Source organism: Pseudorasbora parva, chromosome 20 (assembly GCF_024679245.1).
Source record: "Pseudorasbora parva isolate DD20220531a chromosome 20, ASM2467924v1, whole genome shotgun sequence".
Classification (NCBI taxonomy): Eukaryota; Metazoa; Chordata; class Actinopteri; order Cypriniformes; family Gobionidae; genus Pseudorasbora; species Pseudorasbora parva.
The window spans coordinates 36466437-36485637 of record NC_090191.1 but is presented as its reverse complement, the minus strand read 5'-3'; the positions used below and the strand labels follow the sequence as shown (position 1 = coordinate 36485637).

Genomic DNA, 19201 nt, shown 5'->3' with positions numbered 1-19201 from the left:
TACTAAATATTAATAAGCAGTAATTAGGCCATAGTTAATAGTGAATATGTGCCCCCATACTAAAGTGTTACCATTGATTTTAAAAGGATGTCTTTCATTTTGACGCAAAGCAGCCCATGCACACACACCCAGCCGTAATCAGGCTGCGCCTACAAAAACATCAGGATAATTCCAATATAGGCCCCCTTTCCTGTCGCAGGTCAGCCCCCCACCCCTTCCCTCCACATGTCGTACGTGAAACATCATGCTCCAAACACTGCTCATTGAAACAGTGCTAATTAAAATCACCTGGGAAGAACTGCGTGGGGCTAACAAAGGGCCGGGCTTCACGTTACAAAGCTTGTCTGGAGCTGCCGAGGTGTGTGTGTGTGTGTGTGTGTGTGTGTGTGTTTGCTCGAAATTTTACTACTGCTATTACGGCCTCTTTGAAGCGACGCAGCGTTGAGTGACGGAGAACCACGATGCACACCTGCACTTCACCTGCACAGCTGCCGGAGCGAAGCAGAGGTGCTTCTGCAACCAACACCAGGGTGAAAACTCACACATTTAATCACAGCCATGATAGGAGCTGTAATACTATACACCTTGCTCAAAAAAAGGAAAGAAAAAAAAGGTCCCAGATCCCTTGAACCCACTGAAACTGCACTGGCAGTAGATGTGGCTGTGTCTTAAGACGAGTGCTGTCCATTATACTCCAATACATCAGCCTTACTGTCCTGACACACAGCCTCCTGTGAGCAGATCCAAAGCCATGAAGAATTCACTCCGGATTATGGAAATGGAGCGAGCAACCACGGTAAGATTAATGTTAACCTTAATGATAATAATAACAATAATAACAACAACAACAATAGGCTCATAGAAACAATCTTCAATACATTTCTTCAATACATGTTTAAACATATTACATGTGTATGTAATATATATATATATATATATATATATATATATATATATATATATATATATATAAGCTATATATAGTAGGCTAATTAACTTTTTTAGACTTTATGAAAATGTGAAAATATTAAATCTCGTGCAAAATCACAACAAAAATAAATAATCAGTGTATTAAACTAAATAAATGACTTGATTTACATTTTAAAAACGCATATAAACCTATGAAACATTCTTTATCATCTGAAAGTAATTGTAAAAACGGTAAATGTAGTACTATGGCGTATTCATGTACCTTTCTGCCTATTTCAATTTTATGCATTAACTAAAATCCCTTATTTTTAAACGGACAGAAATGACGCTGCTATTATTTTCATAAACAAAATAACGTGTTTACATCTCACTCGTGCTGTTTTAAAACTAAACGCACAAAAATAAACGGCAATAAACACAAAGAAAGTTAAGGGGTAAAAGACATGCAATAATCTAATACGCCACAGACCTGTCACTGGATGTTTATTGATCATGAGGATGGAATCACAGCACCGACTTCTCACAAACTCTCTAACACAAACACTTTATAGACCACCTAAACAACCCATCTGCAACTTCTAAGTGAAGTCAAACTCTGCACTCGGTGTGTGAAAGGCATAAACGTGAAAACTCACCAAAAGAAGTGAATGTATCTCCTTCGCGGATGCAAAGTTTCGCGTGTTTACGAGTCAGTGGTTTTAAAAAAGCGCTAAAAACAAACGCACAACACGCGCTGTTGATATTCCTCCGCTCGGAGTCGCGAGACGCTGCTGTCTTCAGTCAGTGTGCTGCTGTTATTACCGACGCAACAGTATAAAAAACGCCCGAGTAACACCGACTCCTGTTTGAATGCGCTCGCATGACGCGCAACTCGAAGCGGCAGCTTGTTTTTTTGTATCTCGATTCAATACATCGCAATGTTTCGGTCGAGTTTGAGGGGGGGGACTAGCTTATTAGAATGCGGGGAGGCACTTATGCGGACTTGGATGTTGTTATTTTTTGGCGTACTGCGACCCCACGTGACATATGTCCACCTGCCGAGTAAACAATATAGCCATTAGAAGTTTGTTTTGTTTATCAAATCTCTTTAAAACAATAATAACAAGAAACCAACCTCAATTGTTTCTTTTGCTGAAGAGATTAATATAGCCTGAGGAGTAGGAATGTGAAGTGCTGCCATTTCTATTTTATTTTTATTTTATTTTACAGATTGTATTAGTGCTATTCTTTGTTTATATTAATATTATCCAGAATTGTAATCCCTACTCATTTATGTTTGTGATAAAATAATAATGTTAATACATATTTATTATATTACCATTCATTACAAATTAATAAAAACAAACAAACAAATAAATAAAGTCTTCAAATGAGTCATTTCTTGAGTCTAAGTATAGTCTATAAAAATCAGAGCAATAAGAAATGAGGAAAAGTGTTCAAAACAAAAGAACAAGGAAGCATGTGTGTGTTTTGCTGTAAGATGTTTTGTGTGCTTTCCTTTTATTTTATTGTGCACATGAAATCAACACTTGCTAAACAGTTCACACACCCCTGGTTGATTTAAATGAACCCCGAGATGATCAACCGTAGACCATCAGCGATCTCTTTTCATTTTGATGAGATATTGGTTTATGAGTGATGCACTGCTGATTTCTATTCATTTTTATTTTTGACCATTTATGTGCTCATATTATTTAAGATTTTGAGAATGATACACATACTGTAATAGTGAGTTCTGCCTCATATGTGTACTGTAACTGTGTGCCACTGTCTAGAAATGTTCATATTAATAAAACAGGACAAAATAAAAAGATTTTCAGATCAAATATTGATAATATCAGAAATCTCTCTTTGTGAATTAATTATCTCTGTATCTGCCTGAATTGAACATCTTCATTCTATATTTTGGTTGCAAACACTGACTGCTTTAAAAAGGGGATATTAGGATATATTAGATGACTGGTGATATTTGTATAACATCACAATAATTTGAATCAAATGCATATTTAAACAAAGAGACAATAGAGCAGATTTTGACCTGGTTTTATTAGAACATTTTAACACTCCAAAATCTGATAACACGTCTGCAGAGGTGTTAAGGATTATCTTTTTGTTCATTGATAAGACATTTTTTAAGCCTTTTTTTTCCCACAAAACGCATTTCATTTAAAGAAAATCGTTTAATCAAGAAAATGCACCATTTCATGGCTTTTATCAAAAATACACATGTATTTTCCATATCAAATTAAGAGGGGATAAATCATTTTGAGAAAACTGGGTTCCTAGCACAAAACGTAAGAATGTGCTGCCACCTATTGGAATGTTTTGGAATCCATCTTTGATTGTCAATGAAATGGTGAGTGGGCACATAACTTTGATTAGACATTGCCACCTAGTGGTCAATGAAGACCATGCACTTATACAAAGATGTAGCCATGTTTGAATATAAATGTGGGCATGTTATCTGGAGTTCACAATCACAACACACAAGGGTCTACCATTGATTCAATAATTATACAATAAAAAGGAAAAATCCCTTAAGTAAAATGCTCCCAAAAAGTAAGTATTATTTTATGGTTCTTGAATTCATGACTCAATAAAAAGTACTAATCACACACTGATTAATTGTGACAACATTCACAGTCACAGACTAGAGTACGTGAAGTGAGTAACACTGATGATCTCTTCATCTCAGCACCTGTTAGTGGGTGGGATATATTAGGCAGCAACTGAACGTTTTGCCCTCAAAGATGATGTATGAGAAGCTGAAAAAATGGGCAAACGTAAGGATTTAAGCGAGTTTGACAAGGGCCAAATTATGATGGCTATAGGCGTCTCCAAAACTGCAGCTCTTGTGAGGTAAACACTGTGTGTGTCACTTACCTGAGGAACACATGGCACCAGGATGCACTATGAGAAGAAGACAAGCCGGCGAAGGCAGTGTGATGCTTTGGGCAATGTTCTGCTGGGAAACCTCGGGTCCTGCCATCAATGTGGATGTTACTTTGACACGTACCAACCTAAGCATTGTTGCAGACCATGTACTCCCTTTAATGGAAACGGTATTCCCTGGTGTCTGTGGCCTCTTTCAGGAGGATAATGTGCCCTGCCACAAAGCAAAAATGATTCAGGAATGGTTTGAGGAGCACAATGAGTTTGAGGTGTTGACTCCGAATTCCCCAGATCTCAATTCAATCGGTTTTCGTGCTGTGTGTCTGATGTGCTGAACCAAAAATATCAGATCCATGGCAGCCACACCTCGCAACTTACAGGACTTAAAGGATCTGCTGCTAACATTGTAGTACCACAGCACACCTTCATGGGTCTAGTGTAGTCCATGCCTCGATCTGTCAGGGCTGTTTCAGCAGCAAAAGGGAAACCAACATTATATTAGGAAGGTGGTCATAATGTTATGCCTGATCTCTATATACATATGTATTTATGTACGTTTGTATATATATTCATGAATTGCACCATGACAACTTGTCCCAACCTGACACATTATTATTATAATATCTGAATGTAATGACTGTTTTTTTTACCTATTCATCTGACAGATATAACAAAATATCCTCATTGTACAATATTGTTTGTATGACAGAATTCACTAAAAATGTCTCAATTATATACGTTTTATCTAGGTGTTTGAAACCAATATAAAAAACACACAAGCATTTGAAACTCATAGTTACTGTAATAACGCTGAGATAACTCCACGTGTGACAACAAGCACCGATCGCTTCCATATTTCCAAACGGAGGCATCGTGTTGTTTCGTCAGATTCACAACTGTAATTCATGAGCATATCTTCAGGTTCAGGAGAGTTCAAAAGACGACATGGACACATCAAAGTGTACCACGTCTACCACAGACCAGGAAGACAAGCATAGTTCACAGCTATTTTAAGTCTGGCAACCACACAATGTTCAGCTGCAACCTGATGATCTCTGCCAAGTCACGTTGCGAGTGAGAGTTTCAGGCAGTTAGTGCTGATCTGCCTGACTTCACCCATTCAGCATTACCCAGGCATGTCTGCGGAAGAGCTTGTACCTTCCATGGTCTCCTGCAACATGGAGCCTGACATCTGCAGGGACTGGATAATGAAAAACAAAGAGGAAATCATAAAATTAGAGAAAACGGTAGACCAGATATCAGAGGGGAGCTCTGCAGATGAATCGGAAGAGGTAGATCCTGAGCCCCCGCCGGTAGCAGTACGAAGAAAGGTGTCGTTTGCGGATGCCTTTGGTCTAGACCTGGTATCCGTGAAGGAATACAACAGCCAGGATACATCAAGGCCGGAGGCGGATGGTAAAGAGGGCGAGGAATACTACATCTCATGCCTCTTCAACATCCCAGCCTTAAACCAGGACATGGAGGTGAAACTTCAGCAGCAGAAGCTGGAGCTGGAGCGCATCGAGCTGCTCCCCGGATCCACCACGATCCGGGGCATCGTCCGAGTTCTTAACCTCTGCTTCCACAAGGCCGTCTACATCCGAGTCTCGCTGGATGGCTGGCAGAGCCACTTCGACCTGCTGGCGGAGTACGTGCCTGGGTCTAGTGATGGCGAGACGGACTGCTTCTCTTTCCATCTCGTGTTAACGCCTCCGTTCCAGGTCGAAGGGGTACGGGTGGATTTCTGTCTGAGGTATGAGAGCGCTGCTGGAACCTTCTGGGCCAACAACGGAGGGACAAACTACATTGTCTTCTGCCACCAAAGACGAAGGAGTGATCCGAAAGAAAAAGAGAAAGAGAGTGAAAGGGAGAAGTTAGTAGAGGAGAGTAACCACAAAAGCATCAGGAGCTGCCTTAAAACTATCAGGTAGGGAACACTGCACTAGAGTCCTCACTTTTACTCATACTTACAGTAAAGGATTTGAACACAGCGCTTATTTGAAGTATTAACTGTGGTGTGTGACCCTGGACATGATATAAAACCTAAAATCATGCAGATTACTGAAGAGCTGAAGAGACCATTTTAGTCATGTAGATGATTAAACTTTCTTTTCATTGTTCAATCAAGCATGCTTAGTTTTGACTGTTTTGAGGTGTGTGTGATTGAAAACCTGCCGTATATTTACAGTAAAAAGATCGACACGGAGAAGACACCCGCAGAGGCGAGCAGGGAGATCTCGGGTGGGTTTCTTATGTGGGAATCTGGAAATAGGGTGCTTTGAGTCTGCATATGAAAGTCTGAGTTTGAGTTTGCTTTCGTTTCCAGAGCAAGTCACACCCAAAACAGAGGAAGAAGCAGGAATCACTTCCTGCAAATACCTTAAGGACTGCTGCAAAACTCTGGTATGGTCAATTCTGTCAAGGTTTAGAGACAAATGATGTGCATTTAGTAAAGTGAAAGTAACATGTGAAGGCCAAGTATTGTAACCCATTCTCAGAATGTGTCCTTTGTGAAATTAACCTAACCAAGGTAGTGCATATACTTTAGGAGTGGTGAGTATACACACACTGCAAAGCATGGACAGCCATTTTGCTGTGGGGAGTGGTTGGGGGTTAGGTGCCTAGCTCAGTGGCACCTCAGTCATTTCCTGCCGGTATTGAGAATCGAACCTACAATCTTAGGGTTACCAGTCTGAGTCTCTCTAACCATTAGGCCACTGCGGCACCCGGGGAGCGTTTGGGGGCTAGGTGCCTCTCTCAGGGGCATCTCAGTCGTGGGCATTAAGGGTGGAAGAGAGCGCTGTTCATTCACTCCCCCACCTACATTTTCCTGCCGGGATTGAGAATCAAACCCGTGACCTTCAACTCTCTAACCATTAGACCCCAAAAGGGGCAGTTCAGCTCAATCTTTTTTACCAGTATGTTTTTTCGGCCTGCACAAACAAATATTTTGATGGAAACCATTACTTTCATTGTAGGAAAAAGAGTATCTTGGTTTTGTTCAGAAAAAGAAAAGAAAAAAAAAGGTTTTGGAACAATGGAACAATGTTTTTTGGTGAACTATCCAAGCAGCATAATATCATGTAAACTATACGTTTTTAGTCAGCATAAATTTAAAATAAATGTATGCCATTTAGCAAATAAATAAATATACCTCTCATTACAAACAAGACATGAAATAGCTAAAACTGGCCCACTTTATATTAAGTGTTCTCAGGAATTAATTTAGGTAACCCTTTATTTTACAGTGTCCTTGTTACATATAATACATCTTACTATAGTAATAACAGTACATTGTGCATACCGGTAATAACATGCAACTAACCCAGACCCTACTATAACCATATAGTAAGTACATGTAGTTAATCAATATTACTCTATGCTGAAACATATCATTACACTGTACCAATGACAGCTTAAAATAAGATGTTACAATGTTATTACATCTATAATTAATGACATATATAATTACACTGCTGACCCTTCCTTTACACCTCAACCCACCCTTAAACTTGTCCCTAACCTTACCCGTATCTCACCTTTAAAAGCAGAAAGTCTTTTGCAATACAATATGAATACAGTAAGTACATTGCACTTATTTTGTGATGTAAGTACAGAGTAGTTAAGGACTTTTAATATGAAGTTGTCTATTTTGACAGGTGGATCGTCGCAGGAAACGTCAAGCTGCTCGTTTGGCACACGTACAAGACTACTTCGTTCAGAAAGCAATGGAAACCCAGATTAGATGTAATTCCAAAACAAGTGAAAGTCCCACATCCATCCCAAGTAGAACTGACTTGCCGGTTGTCCACAGTCAAGAAGGATACGGTATGGACACGCCACCTATACTGATGTACCACCAGATCCCTTTACTTTCTCTGGATTGGGGCAGTACAACAACAACCTCTCCTAATGCGAACCCTTCAGATTCCTGGCAAGTTGAAGATCACATAGCCAAATCGACTTCTGAGATCTGGCAAGCTTTTCCTAATGGCACTGACACAACAAACACTCACAATGATATGCAGGAACAAATGTGTGCTCCTCCAGAGTCACTTGGCCAAACAGAAGTTTTAACTTCAAGGGACAAAGTTGTAATTCCACTGGAAGACAAGGAAGCCGAGAAAGACAACAACCATGTGTCTGGTGACAGGACAGCAATGGAAATTGTAAAATTTGATCCCGCAGAGCGTTCAAAGAGCCTTTCTAGTGATCAGGTTGTGGATTACCATATCGTGAAAGAGCCAAGGGTCGCTACCGTACCATGTTCTGCTCTGGGATCGGAGCCAGAGAAGGTGGGAAGAGAGGCATCTCGTGACCGCCAAGCCCCACATCATGAGCACACAAGCGGATCTTTGAGTCAAGACACGACCAAGGCGAGCCCAGGGGAAGAAACTCGAACCGCACATGACACAGAGACTCAGAATACAGAAGCTGGAGATGGAATCTCACCTGAAGAATGCGCAGGCAGCTTCGACACCTCAAAGGTTAAAGAAAACACACACAGAGCGGTCAAAGACACCCTGACATTTACGGGTATCAGGGATGTGTCTCTCACAAATAGACAAGCCGAGGGATCTTCTTCAGAAAGGAAAGATATAAATAAAGATGATAGCGAGGAGCAGGTGGAAATGAGGGAGTTGTATAGAGAAATACATGAAAAGGACACGGAAAGCCGTCGAAAAGGACAAGATGAAACAACTACGGATCACAGCGCAGAAATACAGAGCGTTTCATCGTGTGAGAGCGAGGGATTTAATGAGAGCGAATTATGCACGTCGAACAAGATTCTTAACAAAGACAATTCAGAGCTGCTGAAAAACGAAGAGAGGTGCTTTGAGGCAAACGAAGGGCTTAAAATGAAGGAGCAACTGAATGAGATGACTATAGAAGGTGCTCGCGCTGAAGAGGAAGAAATGCGTTCGGAAACCAAACGGAAGCTCGACTCCCGAGCGGCGGGTGACAAGTGCACCGATAGAGAAGAGAAAGAGTGACAGACACTCAAGACAATTCACCAAACTCGGGCCACCTATCCAAGAGTTAGCACTGACCCATCCAAGCACCTCCTTCAGATAACATCTGCAAAGAAAAGTGAGGCCAGTTCTCCAGAAGAGGACTTTGAGCTTGGGAAGACTCTCAGAAACTTTCAAGAACTGAACAGAGACGATGAACCCCCTATGGCGTTACCCAGCATTCAGCTGTCCTGGGTGGGCGGCAACAACGGCAGCAGGCTTTTGTCATGGTGGAGGGAGTTCTGCTCCATGGGTCACATGGCCAAGGCTCTTGTGTATGCTATTCTGTTTGTGATCTTCATAACGGTGTATCTGTATGACCTGCCGGCCTGGCTCGGACTATCGCTTTTCTCTGTGCTGGTGGTGCAGCCAGGGCATGAAACGGCGTCTGGATGGGGCTGTTGATATGGACTGCGATCAGACAGGAAGTTCTTGTGAAACGATGCGCGTTTCTTTAAAGAGAATTGACATGAAGTGATTCTACGGGCCCAGCTTTGTTTTCCATTAAAACTATTTAAAAGTCCTTGAAAGAAGATAGCGATTTGACAAGAAACAACACATAAGATATGAAGACTTGTTTTGCTTTTCCTATATTGTATCTTGAATAAGAGTAAAAAGAATCTAACTCGTATTAAAGAAAATGTCTCTTAATACCTAATGAATTGTTGCTTCTCAAAAATGTCGATATTATATCGATATTTTAAAAGTAAAATTACACTATTTCTGTAAAGAAATTCATATCTAAGCAGAGTATACAAAAAGTCAACCATTTCAAGCATCTTGATATGAGGAACATATCTACTCTGGTGTCGTATCTTAGTCTGGTGTGTCCAAAAAAATAAATGTGTCTGGTACTGTACCTTTTTGAAATGTTTCACTGGGTTTATACAAAATTGTATCAAGTGCAATGTAGCCTATGAGGACACAGCGTGCATTTCATGTCTCTTTAGGGATGTCTATAAATGTCTAAAAAAAAAAAAAAAAATCCTATAAATCCCACTATGTTCCCATAAGACAGGAGAGAGAATGGGACAGAGGCTGGAAAAAGGACATGGTTTCTAGACCCTCTGATCTGTGAACATAGCTCGGTAAGTCTTACATACCTGATAGACTATGTAAGGGATATTTCATCTAAAAAAGAAAATGTGATGTTTATCTGCTTACCCCCAGTGCATCCAACGTGTAGGTGTCTTTGTTTCTTCAGCAGAACACAAATGAAGATTTAACTCCAGCCGTTGCTGTGTGCCAGTCATATAATGCATGTGAATGGGTAACAATTCTATGAGAGCAACAAAAAAAGTGCTTAGACAACATGCACAAAGAGCCCTGTGGCTCATGACAACACAATGATATCTTAAGACACAAAACGATCAGTTTGTGTGAGAAATGGAGCAGTATTTATATCATCTTTTTACCTTAAATACAACACCACATCCAACAGCCTGGAACGCACTTCACTTCCGGTAAGGTCGATACGAGCCAGAGTGTGTATTATTGACCTTACTGGAAGTGACATGCATCTATCCAGAGCGTGTATATTGATTGCTGTTGTATATAGCATTGCATCTGAGGTAAAAAAAAAGATTAAAATACGGCTCCATTTCTCACACAAACTGATCATTTTGTGTCTTAAGATATTAGTGTGTTGTCATGAGACACAGGGCTCTTTGTGCATGTTGTCTAAGCATGTTTCTTTTTCTCTCTCATAGAATTGTTACCCATTCACATGCATTATATGACAGCAACGGTTGAAGTTAAAAATCTTCATTTGTGTTCTACTGAAGAAAAAACGACACTTACATGTTGGATGCACTGGGGAAAGCAGATACCATTTTATTTTTGGGTGAACTATCCCTTTAAATGCATAGTTTATGCCCAAGTGAAAATTCCCCTCATTTACACACCCTACAGAACAAACAAAAAAATCTTCAATTCTCTTCTCCATGCAATTACAGTGAATGGAGACTCAAACTTTAAAACATCACTAAAGGGACAGTTCACCTAAAAAAATTATAATTCTGTCATCATTTCCTCACCCTCAAGTTGTTCCAAACCTATATGAGTTTCTTCATTCTGCTGAACACAAGGAAGGAAGATATTTTAAAGAATGTCATATTTTTTGGTAACACTTTATTTTAAAGTGTCCTAGTTACAAGTTACATACCATAATGACAGTAAATTATGCATAATTATATGCAACCCACCCTCAACCAAACCCTGACCCTACCATAACCATATAGTAAGTACATGGAGTTAATTATTATTACTCAGTACTTCAATATATAATTACAATCTAACAATTACACCTAATAATATATAGTGTGACCATATTTTTCCCCCTAATATGGAAGTCAGTGTGGTCCATCAACTGTTTAGTTCGCCATATTCATCAAAATATCTTCTTCTGTGTTGAGCAAACTTAAATGAAATGAGTTTTTGCAGGTTGGTATATCTGTTAATGTTACTGTAGTGTGAAGCAGAGCAGGGCCGAGTGTTGAGGAGCTGAGCAAGGCTGCTGGAGCGATTGGTACACAAACACACGTCTCGCGAGCGGCGGGACTTTTATTATGATGGGACACAGTGGCAGGCGCAATTTCCGCTTTTCCGGTCATGAGTATGAGGTAACCCAGCTCTGTTTATCATATAAGATACATTTAATTGTGTTTAAATGATGTTATGATGTATCTCTGTGCGATTGCTCAGCGGCTGCTGTGACACATGTTCACACTGCTAAGAGTAAAGCACGTCTGCCAAATAAACGTAACGCAGATATGACGCAGTTGACAGGCGACTCCCTCAGATGTCCCAGCTCCTTGGTTAAAATAGCAATTTTCTCACAATTTACAAATAGTTGAAAACATTTGAGATATTGTAAGAACTCAACTGAACAAAATATAACACTGACTTAGATATTTTACTGCAAAAATACTACATAGTGCAGCTTTAAGGGTGAATTTTTTTTGTGAACTATCCCTTTAAAACAGCATAACAGTATCATAAAAGTAGTCCATATGTGAATAAGGCACAATCTATAATGAGATGTGTTTTGGCTCAAAAGAATGACAAGTTTTTACGCCTTGTTGAACTGGATTTTGTGTGTTAATGAGTATGATGCATGATTGTGAGCTGAAATGCAACTCACCAAACAGTGTTTATTGAATTTCCCAGTTTGTTTGGTCTTTGTAAGGGCTTTTACTCTCTTTATATATGTGTGTGTAGTGTAATAGAGATGTGTGTGTGTCTTTGTGTGTATTTTTGTGACATATCAGGACACAAATGTGTATAATGACATGGATATGACATAGGTATTACAAGGAGAGGGTGACTTATGAGGACATTCCTCATGTCCCCATTTTTCAAAAGGCTTATTTACATTTATGCATTTGGCAGACGCTTTTATCCAAAGCGACTTACAACTCAGGAGTACAGGAAGCGAACCGTCAAGAAGAGGCAAAGAAAACGCAAAACGTGCCCTAAATACCAAGATTTGTATACTACTCAGAGTAGCAAAAAACAGAAAAGGGAAGAAGAAAAGAGAAATAGAGGAGGAAGAGGGTTTCTTGACTTATAAATCATACAGTTGATGAGTTTTTCTTTTTGAGAAAGTAAAAGAAAAATACGATTTGTACGGTATAAAAAACCATTATGGCTATGGAATGTCACCACAATTCACAAAAACAAACGCGCATGTGTGTGTGTGTGTGTGTGTGTGTGTGTGTGCAGTCATATGATCCTCTGACCTTTCAGTGTCTGGCTGCTTTCCTCACGTTCACTGAAACGAGCACACACACATTCATAGTTTCACTGTTCTCGATACCTTTATTCACGACAATATTTACTCTACGTAACCATTCTTAGAAGCATTAAAATCCCCAAAGGTAGGAAGCTAAGAATGATCTGTTTAATTATTCAAATGAACTGAATAAGGCTGAAAATATTACACTGGAATGTTCATTTTCTGAAAGTTTACACTGCTGCACATATCAGCATAAATGTCCACCTTGGACCAAGCTGGTTTATGGTGATAAGAGCTGGTCTTGTGACCGGAAGACCAAAAAAATGATATTGTATAAACATCCAACGAAGTTTAAAAGTCTCTCAGGTGTGTATTCAAACTTGTCTATAGCTAATAATGTCATAAAAGGCACTTTTACATGCTGTTCTTCTATGCAGTTACAGTGTTTTTTTATAGTGTTTGATCCAGGCATTCACTAGTGGTATTTTGTGTTCTGCAGGAGAAACGCTTTCATTAAAATGAAAGCAAATGAAAACTACTAGCAAATTCAAATGAAAACACTGGCATAAAAACAACTTAATGAATAAATAATAGTCACCGAAAGCAAATATGCCATGGCACTTACACTTATTATAACAAAAGTACATTATAACAATTTGCTCCATCTGGCATTTTCTGGTTTTACTGCAGTTTGTGCTGACCAACGTAATACCTGATGTATTTAAAGAACCCATGTCTGTTTGTCATGAAGCATGTGTTCTCTGTGCGCTCAGCACAGTTTGTTATTGAAGTGACTCAGGAGGAACATGATATTCCCAAACCCGCTCACAAAGACACATGAGCTAAAATGTCACTATGATCACATGAGGGATTTTTTCGGAGGCGTGAATACTTCAGATGTTTCATGCATGCTTGCTTTGCCTCTAATTGTGTGTCGCATGTTGGCAACCTTTTCTCTTTTTTCTGAAAGTAGAGGCATCTAGCTGATCAGTCTAAACATTTCCGACTTTCAAAAATTCCCATATACTGCCCAATGTTGCATCTGCCCATATCACAATTACAGTTCGTTTAAATTGTAAAATGTTAATTGTATATTTAAATATTTATTCATTTATATTTCAGTTTTTTATTTTTTTAAAAATGTATTTATATTTTAAATGAATTGCATTTATATTAACATTTTATTTAAATTAACATTTTTATTTCTTTATATTTCAGTTTTAGTATTTTATTTTGTATAATTGTAAATTAATTGTAATTTTGTTATACATTTTTATTTTTTTATTTATATTCAAGTTTTATTTATAAAGTAATAAAAATTTACTTTTATTTTTCACTTTTTATTTTATTTTTTATATTTTATTAAATGTTTTATTCTTTTATATTTCAGTTTCAGTATTTTATTTTATTTTGAAAACAAAGTAAATTAATTGTAAAACATGTTTTTAATCATTTTATTTACATTTTTATTCATTCATTTATATTCCAGTTTTAGCATTTTATTTTATTTACTAAATGTAAAAATGTGTTTTTATAACTACTTATTTATATTTAAATTTGTATTCATTTTTTAAACATAAAAAAATTAAATGATGATAGAGCCACTAGATGGAGCCACAACAGCAGTTTTACTCCCGGCGGCTCAAACTGGAACAAAGCAGTCTGGGGGAACCGTACTGTGACAGATTGTGCTAGGTCAAACACTCAGACAGCAATGGAAGCCAATGAAATGTGTATCTGCCATGTAGAAAATGGTAATATACACAAATATTGATTGATTATGTTTGTTTTGAGGACTGAAGAGCAAGCATTAGCTCTGCTAAAACAGCAGGCTTCCAGACACACGATGGCAGCATGCATGTACCACTGAGATCTGCCTTGCCATCTCATACACCCACATGTATAAAACACACTACACAGTCATCCGTCTTCTCGCACGTCCGAGCACAGAATCTGGGTTACATCCTGGGTATCCCAGGAGGCCAAGAGCTCATACATCATTATTGAAACATCTAAGCTCACGAGGACGGATCACACATACCTCCAACGCGCTCTAATCTTTCTCTCTCCCCCTCTGGGTTTAGTGTGGGCTTGCCAAGTTACCTCATCCCTCCCTGTACACATTTATATAGCGTTGTGTATGTTACCAACTGAATGTAGTGCAGTGTTCTGCAAACTCGGCAGAAATGGCATAAACTGCAGAAGCACTCAAGTTAAATGACTGTTGTCCTTTCATGCAATTCACAATAACACGTTTTGATGAATAACTACAGTGGCTTCGTTTACATGCTGCCTAATCATCCATTAGTAATTTGACATATAGTGCCATCAGACTGAAAAGCCTTCACCTTACCAAAGGAAAATATATTTACCAATATATTAGCCTACTTGAAATATATTATAATATATTGTAAATACATGGAATAATATATTGATGGTATTATTAAATATATTATATATTCCTGTAATATATTGCAAAATATACAAATAATTGCTGCTTTCATATATTGCAATATATTGGAGAATATAAATATTAAATCCCATTTATGTGAATATACTGCCTAATGTATTAGATGATATTTTCCAATATACTGCAATATATTTTTTTTTCGTAAGGGTCATGTGGTTTGAGATGCGGTCTAAAGTCCAGCAAAGATCAGCGAATCATCTTAGGCTAGTTTAAGAAAGATGTGGATGCAAGTTAATTAAGCTAATCCGACTGAAATACACTCACCTAAAGGATTATTAGAAACACCTGTTCAATTTCTCATTAATGCAATTATCTAATCAACCAATCACATGGCAGTTGCTTCAATGCATTTAGGGGTGTGGTCCTGGTCAAGACAATCTCCTGAACTCCAAACTGAATGTCACGCCTGTTTCACACCGCAAGCGAGCAGCACTTTAGCGTAACTACACCGTGACTGCACCGTGACTGCAGCTGCAGACGCGCGAGAGTATTCACACTGGAAGCGTTGGTGCAGCGTCACAGCAGCGGCTCCCACAACGATAGAGCCTATAGCTGTCTGAGTATTAAATACTAAACTAAAATAATTTATTATATTTTCTGGCTAGTTCACTTTACTTTTTATAATACTTTTACCCAAACTGAATAATTAAAACAAGTTTAAATGGGTAACTCTTCTACAGATGATTTTTATTCTTCGTTTTCTTTAATGACATACTCCAGTTATTGTTAAAACACACCACATGTGCTTCTTCTGTGCATTTTGAGCGCTTTTGTGATATTATATTTATTTTGTCCATCTAAAGTGTGCTTTCGCTTCACACCGTGACTGCAGCTGCAGACCGAGAGCCTTTACCTGTCTGAATATTAAATACTAAACTAAACGAAAGTTTGTTATATTTTCTGGCTAGTTTACTTCTTTTTTTTTTACCATAACCATACTTTCACCCAAACTGAATAATCAAAACAAGTTTAAATTGCTAAAATCTTCCACAGATATGTTTTATTCTTCGTTTTCGTTTCTGACATACTCCAGTTATTGTTCAAATCCACTACACGTGCTTCCTGTGTGCATTTTAAGCACTTTTTGTGTGAAATCACATTTATTTTGTCATTTAAAAGTGTGCTTTCACTTTAATTGAGCGCCAGGAGCGTCAGCAGCGCAGCAAAAATAGGCTCGCAGCCGAAACCCCCGCTTCACTGCTGCTCACGCGACGCTCCTGCTTGACGCTCACGCGCTGCTCCTGCTCCCGGTGTGAATGCACTCATTGATTAACATGGGCGCCGAAAAAAATACGCGCTGCTCACGCTTGCGGTGTGAAACGGCCGTCAGAATGGGAAAGAAAGGTGATTTAAGCAATTTTGAGCGTGACATGGTTGTTGGTGACAGACGGGCCGGTCTGAGTATTTCACAATCGGCTCAGTTACTGCGATTTTCACACACAACCATTTCTAGGCTTTACAAAGAATGGTGTGAAAAGGGAAAAACATCCAGTATGCGGGATTGTGGATTGTGAATTGCAGCTGGATTAAATTGACAGATGTGTTGTAGATCTTAACATGAGGAGTCTAGGGAATCTTAAACCAGGCTAAAGTAATGGCTGGTCTTGGCTGTTCTCCTAGTCTGGTCATCCATCTGAAGGCATGTTTTAGAGAAGTTTGGAGCACCTTTCAGCGGGTCAGAGTGGGAAACAAGACTGATAAGGCCATCATAAAACAGCAAAGACCAAAAGGAATTGTAGGCTGGTTTAATATGGCATTTTCAGCCAGGTAAACCTTAATATTCCCTGGTTTTCATCTAGGATTGGTTGCGTTTATGGGGCACAGTATAACATGTGTTAATAGTTCTTTTCTTTTTTTTATGCTTTTTTCCCTTCTATTTTCCCTTTATTACACAGCGCCGTCTCCACTGTCCTTTGAACGTCTTGTTTGCTTCCTGCTTGCCCATCCCTCTGAAAACTGAACCGGCCGTTTTTGTAGGCAATAAACTGCCATAACTTTAAAACTCAATATCTCCGTTTGCATTGAACTTTCAGCGCTGTAACTTTGCAGATCCTGTTTATGCTCAAGCAGCAACATTACACACTAACTAAAGTAAAAAAAAAAAAAAAGGGAAATCGCATGCAACCACCCCTTTAAAATCTATGGTAACGCTGCTACTGTAATCTCAAACCTAAATCTCAATTTTTGCATGCGCATACATTTTGTTCAGAATATATATGACCTAAATCAAAACATTTTCATTATAATGTAAAGTTATACAATAATAGATTCGGAATTGAATTTGGACTGAAAATATATACATATATACACACACACACATCTTACCCATGAAGTTACTATTCAATCAGTCAGTCAACTGAAGGCTGTCTGTCACCTCACGTGGAGCCAAAGCCTTGTCTTCGAGGTCAGAGCTGGGAATGAATAGAGGAAGAAAAAAAGAGATTGTGAAGGGGAAGGAGAAGTGTTGTAGGTGTCTGGAAGTGTGCCCATGGACCCCTAGGGGCCCCTGGTGGCGATGTCTCCACTGGATGAATCACAATGAGGTGTCGGCTTGTGCTACAGCTCAGGCCCTCAATGCAAGAAGACAACATCCCGCGGGAAATAGGGGTTGACCTGGGTTGCTCTCTCTCTCTCTCTCTCTCTCTCTCTCTCTCTCTCTCTCTCTCTCTCTCTCTCTCTCTCTCTCTCTCTCTCTCTCTCTCTCTCTCTCTCTCTCTCTCTCTCACGCAGTTTGTCACAGGCCCTGTTTGGACAGCTACTCTCGGCTTGAGCCAATCACTTCAGTTGTATTTTTTTTTTTTTTTGGTGATTAGTCACTCAGACTAGTGAAGTGCCAAGACGAATGAAATGTTAGCATATAGAGTTGGAGCTGTGGAATAGCAGTTGGTGCATTGCCTAAGATTCTTTTGGACATGAGACTGTAGCGATAATGCTATCAGAATTATTGTGAATACAAGCTTCTGAAGTAAAAATGGACACAGATGACCTCTCAAGTCATGTTTGGCACTGCCACTGGGAAGCTCTGGGATAGTTTCGATAGGCAAGTTTCCTGAGTTGGTCGAGCCATACATTTTAAACATGGCGGAGTGGAAAACGATTGCTGCTGTGACTGCAGTCTTTATTCCTTTTTCCACAACAGCCACGTTGGCTTGTTTAGTTAAAGTAGTGCAAATTTACATGAATAACCATTTGAAGCTTATTATATATTTTATACCCAGCGAAAATATTGCACTTGGCCGAAATTTCTAGATAGCGTAGTACATGTTTAAATGGTTTTCAGTGAATAAGAAGCTAAATATCATTTTGCTTTAATACTATTTTCTTTCGGACATTTGCCAAACTATTAGAAAAAGTACTTTTAATAAGGAATAATACGGAGCTGTGGTGCTCATATGGGCAATGTTACTTTGAATCTTCAAATTACTATAGGGTTTTACTTATAAATAAGACTATTGTCTAAGAAACAAAAATGAAAAAAAAGTTTATTTTAGTGCTGTCAAATCACACATAACAGTTTTGTTTACATAATATGTGTGTGTGTATATGTGTGTGTATATACTGTACACACATATTCTACATATTGTAATCGTGATTAATCGCACACTTCATTCAATGGAGCATATGCCATTTATCTCATTAAACACATTCATTTTGTCATAATTTGCTATATCCAAAGTAAACAATCAGATTGAAGGGTGATTCTCACAAATCTGCATTTTCTGAAAGCTTCAGGGTCACTGGAGATTCCAAAATGATATCAAATAACCAAATATAAAGAGTCCATATTTTATAATAAATGCATACACACCTAACAAATAAAATATTATCCTTCCTGTGTGTGTGTGTGTGTGGTAACAACACAAATGTACAGAAATGTGTCTGTACATGAATACAGCGTGCAATCAGTGATCGAGAGCGCGCACACACACGCGGTTTGTTGTTTGTGCATCAGAAACACTCACACGCTTACTGCACGACTCCGGTACGTCACCTAATTGCGTTCTTTAGAAACAATCGTAGAATACGACAGAGCTACAGTAAAAACATGGCGGCACAAAATGGAGATTTCACTGTAAGGGGACCTGCGGCGTATGGAGATAGAAACAGCTCAGTCTGGTCATACAGCATAACACTTCATTATGTAAGGTCTTTATACATGAC

At 38.8% G+C, this 19201-nt stretch overlaps 2 protein-coding genes across 4 annotated transcripts in view; one reads left to right on the top strand and one right to left on the bottom strand.

Annotated features, from left to right (window-relative positions):
- Positions 1-19201, bottom strand: part of foxp2 (forkhead box P2) — a 231119-nt gene that overhangs the window by 106450 nt on the left and 105468 nt on the right. The window contains exon 1 of one of the 3 annotated variants that reach the window (XM_067427241.1): positions 1566-1838. The exons of 1 other annotated variant lie outside the window; for it this stretch is intronic. The gene's annotated coding sequence lies outside the window, so the exon portion shown is untranslated. Of the gene's footprint in view, positions 1-1565; positions 1839-19201 lie in introns of those variants that run through there. One more of the 3 variants, XM_067427246.1, reaches the window with a different exon arrangement.
- ppp1r3aa (protein phosphatase 1, regulatory subunit 3Aa) lies at positions 4626-9679 on the top strand. The gene is made up of 4 exons (XM_067427239.1): positions 4626-5749; positions 6011-6063; positions 6149-6225; positions 7482-9679. Exons 1-4 carry the CDS (start codon positions 4959-4961, stop codon positions 8814-8816), a joined length of 2256 nt encoding a protein of 751 aa, XP_067283340.1. The 5' UTR covers positions 4626-4958; the 3' UTR covers positions 8817-9679.

Bases quoted from the DNA above. Each gene is read 5' to 3' on its own strand.
- ppp1r3aa (XM_067427239.1), top strand. From the start codon at position 4,959: ATGTCTGCGGAAGAGCTTGTACCTTCCATGGTCTCCTGCAACATGGAG. The intron at 5,750-6,010 runs GTAGGGAACACT...GTATATTTACAG, and splicing joins AGCTGCCTTAAAACTATCAG to TAAAAAGATCGACACGGAGA. The intron at 6,064-6,148 runs GTGGGTTTCTTA...TTTCGTTTCCAG, and splicing joins GGCGAGCAGGGAGATCTCGG to AGCAAGTCACACCCAAAACA.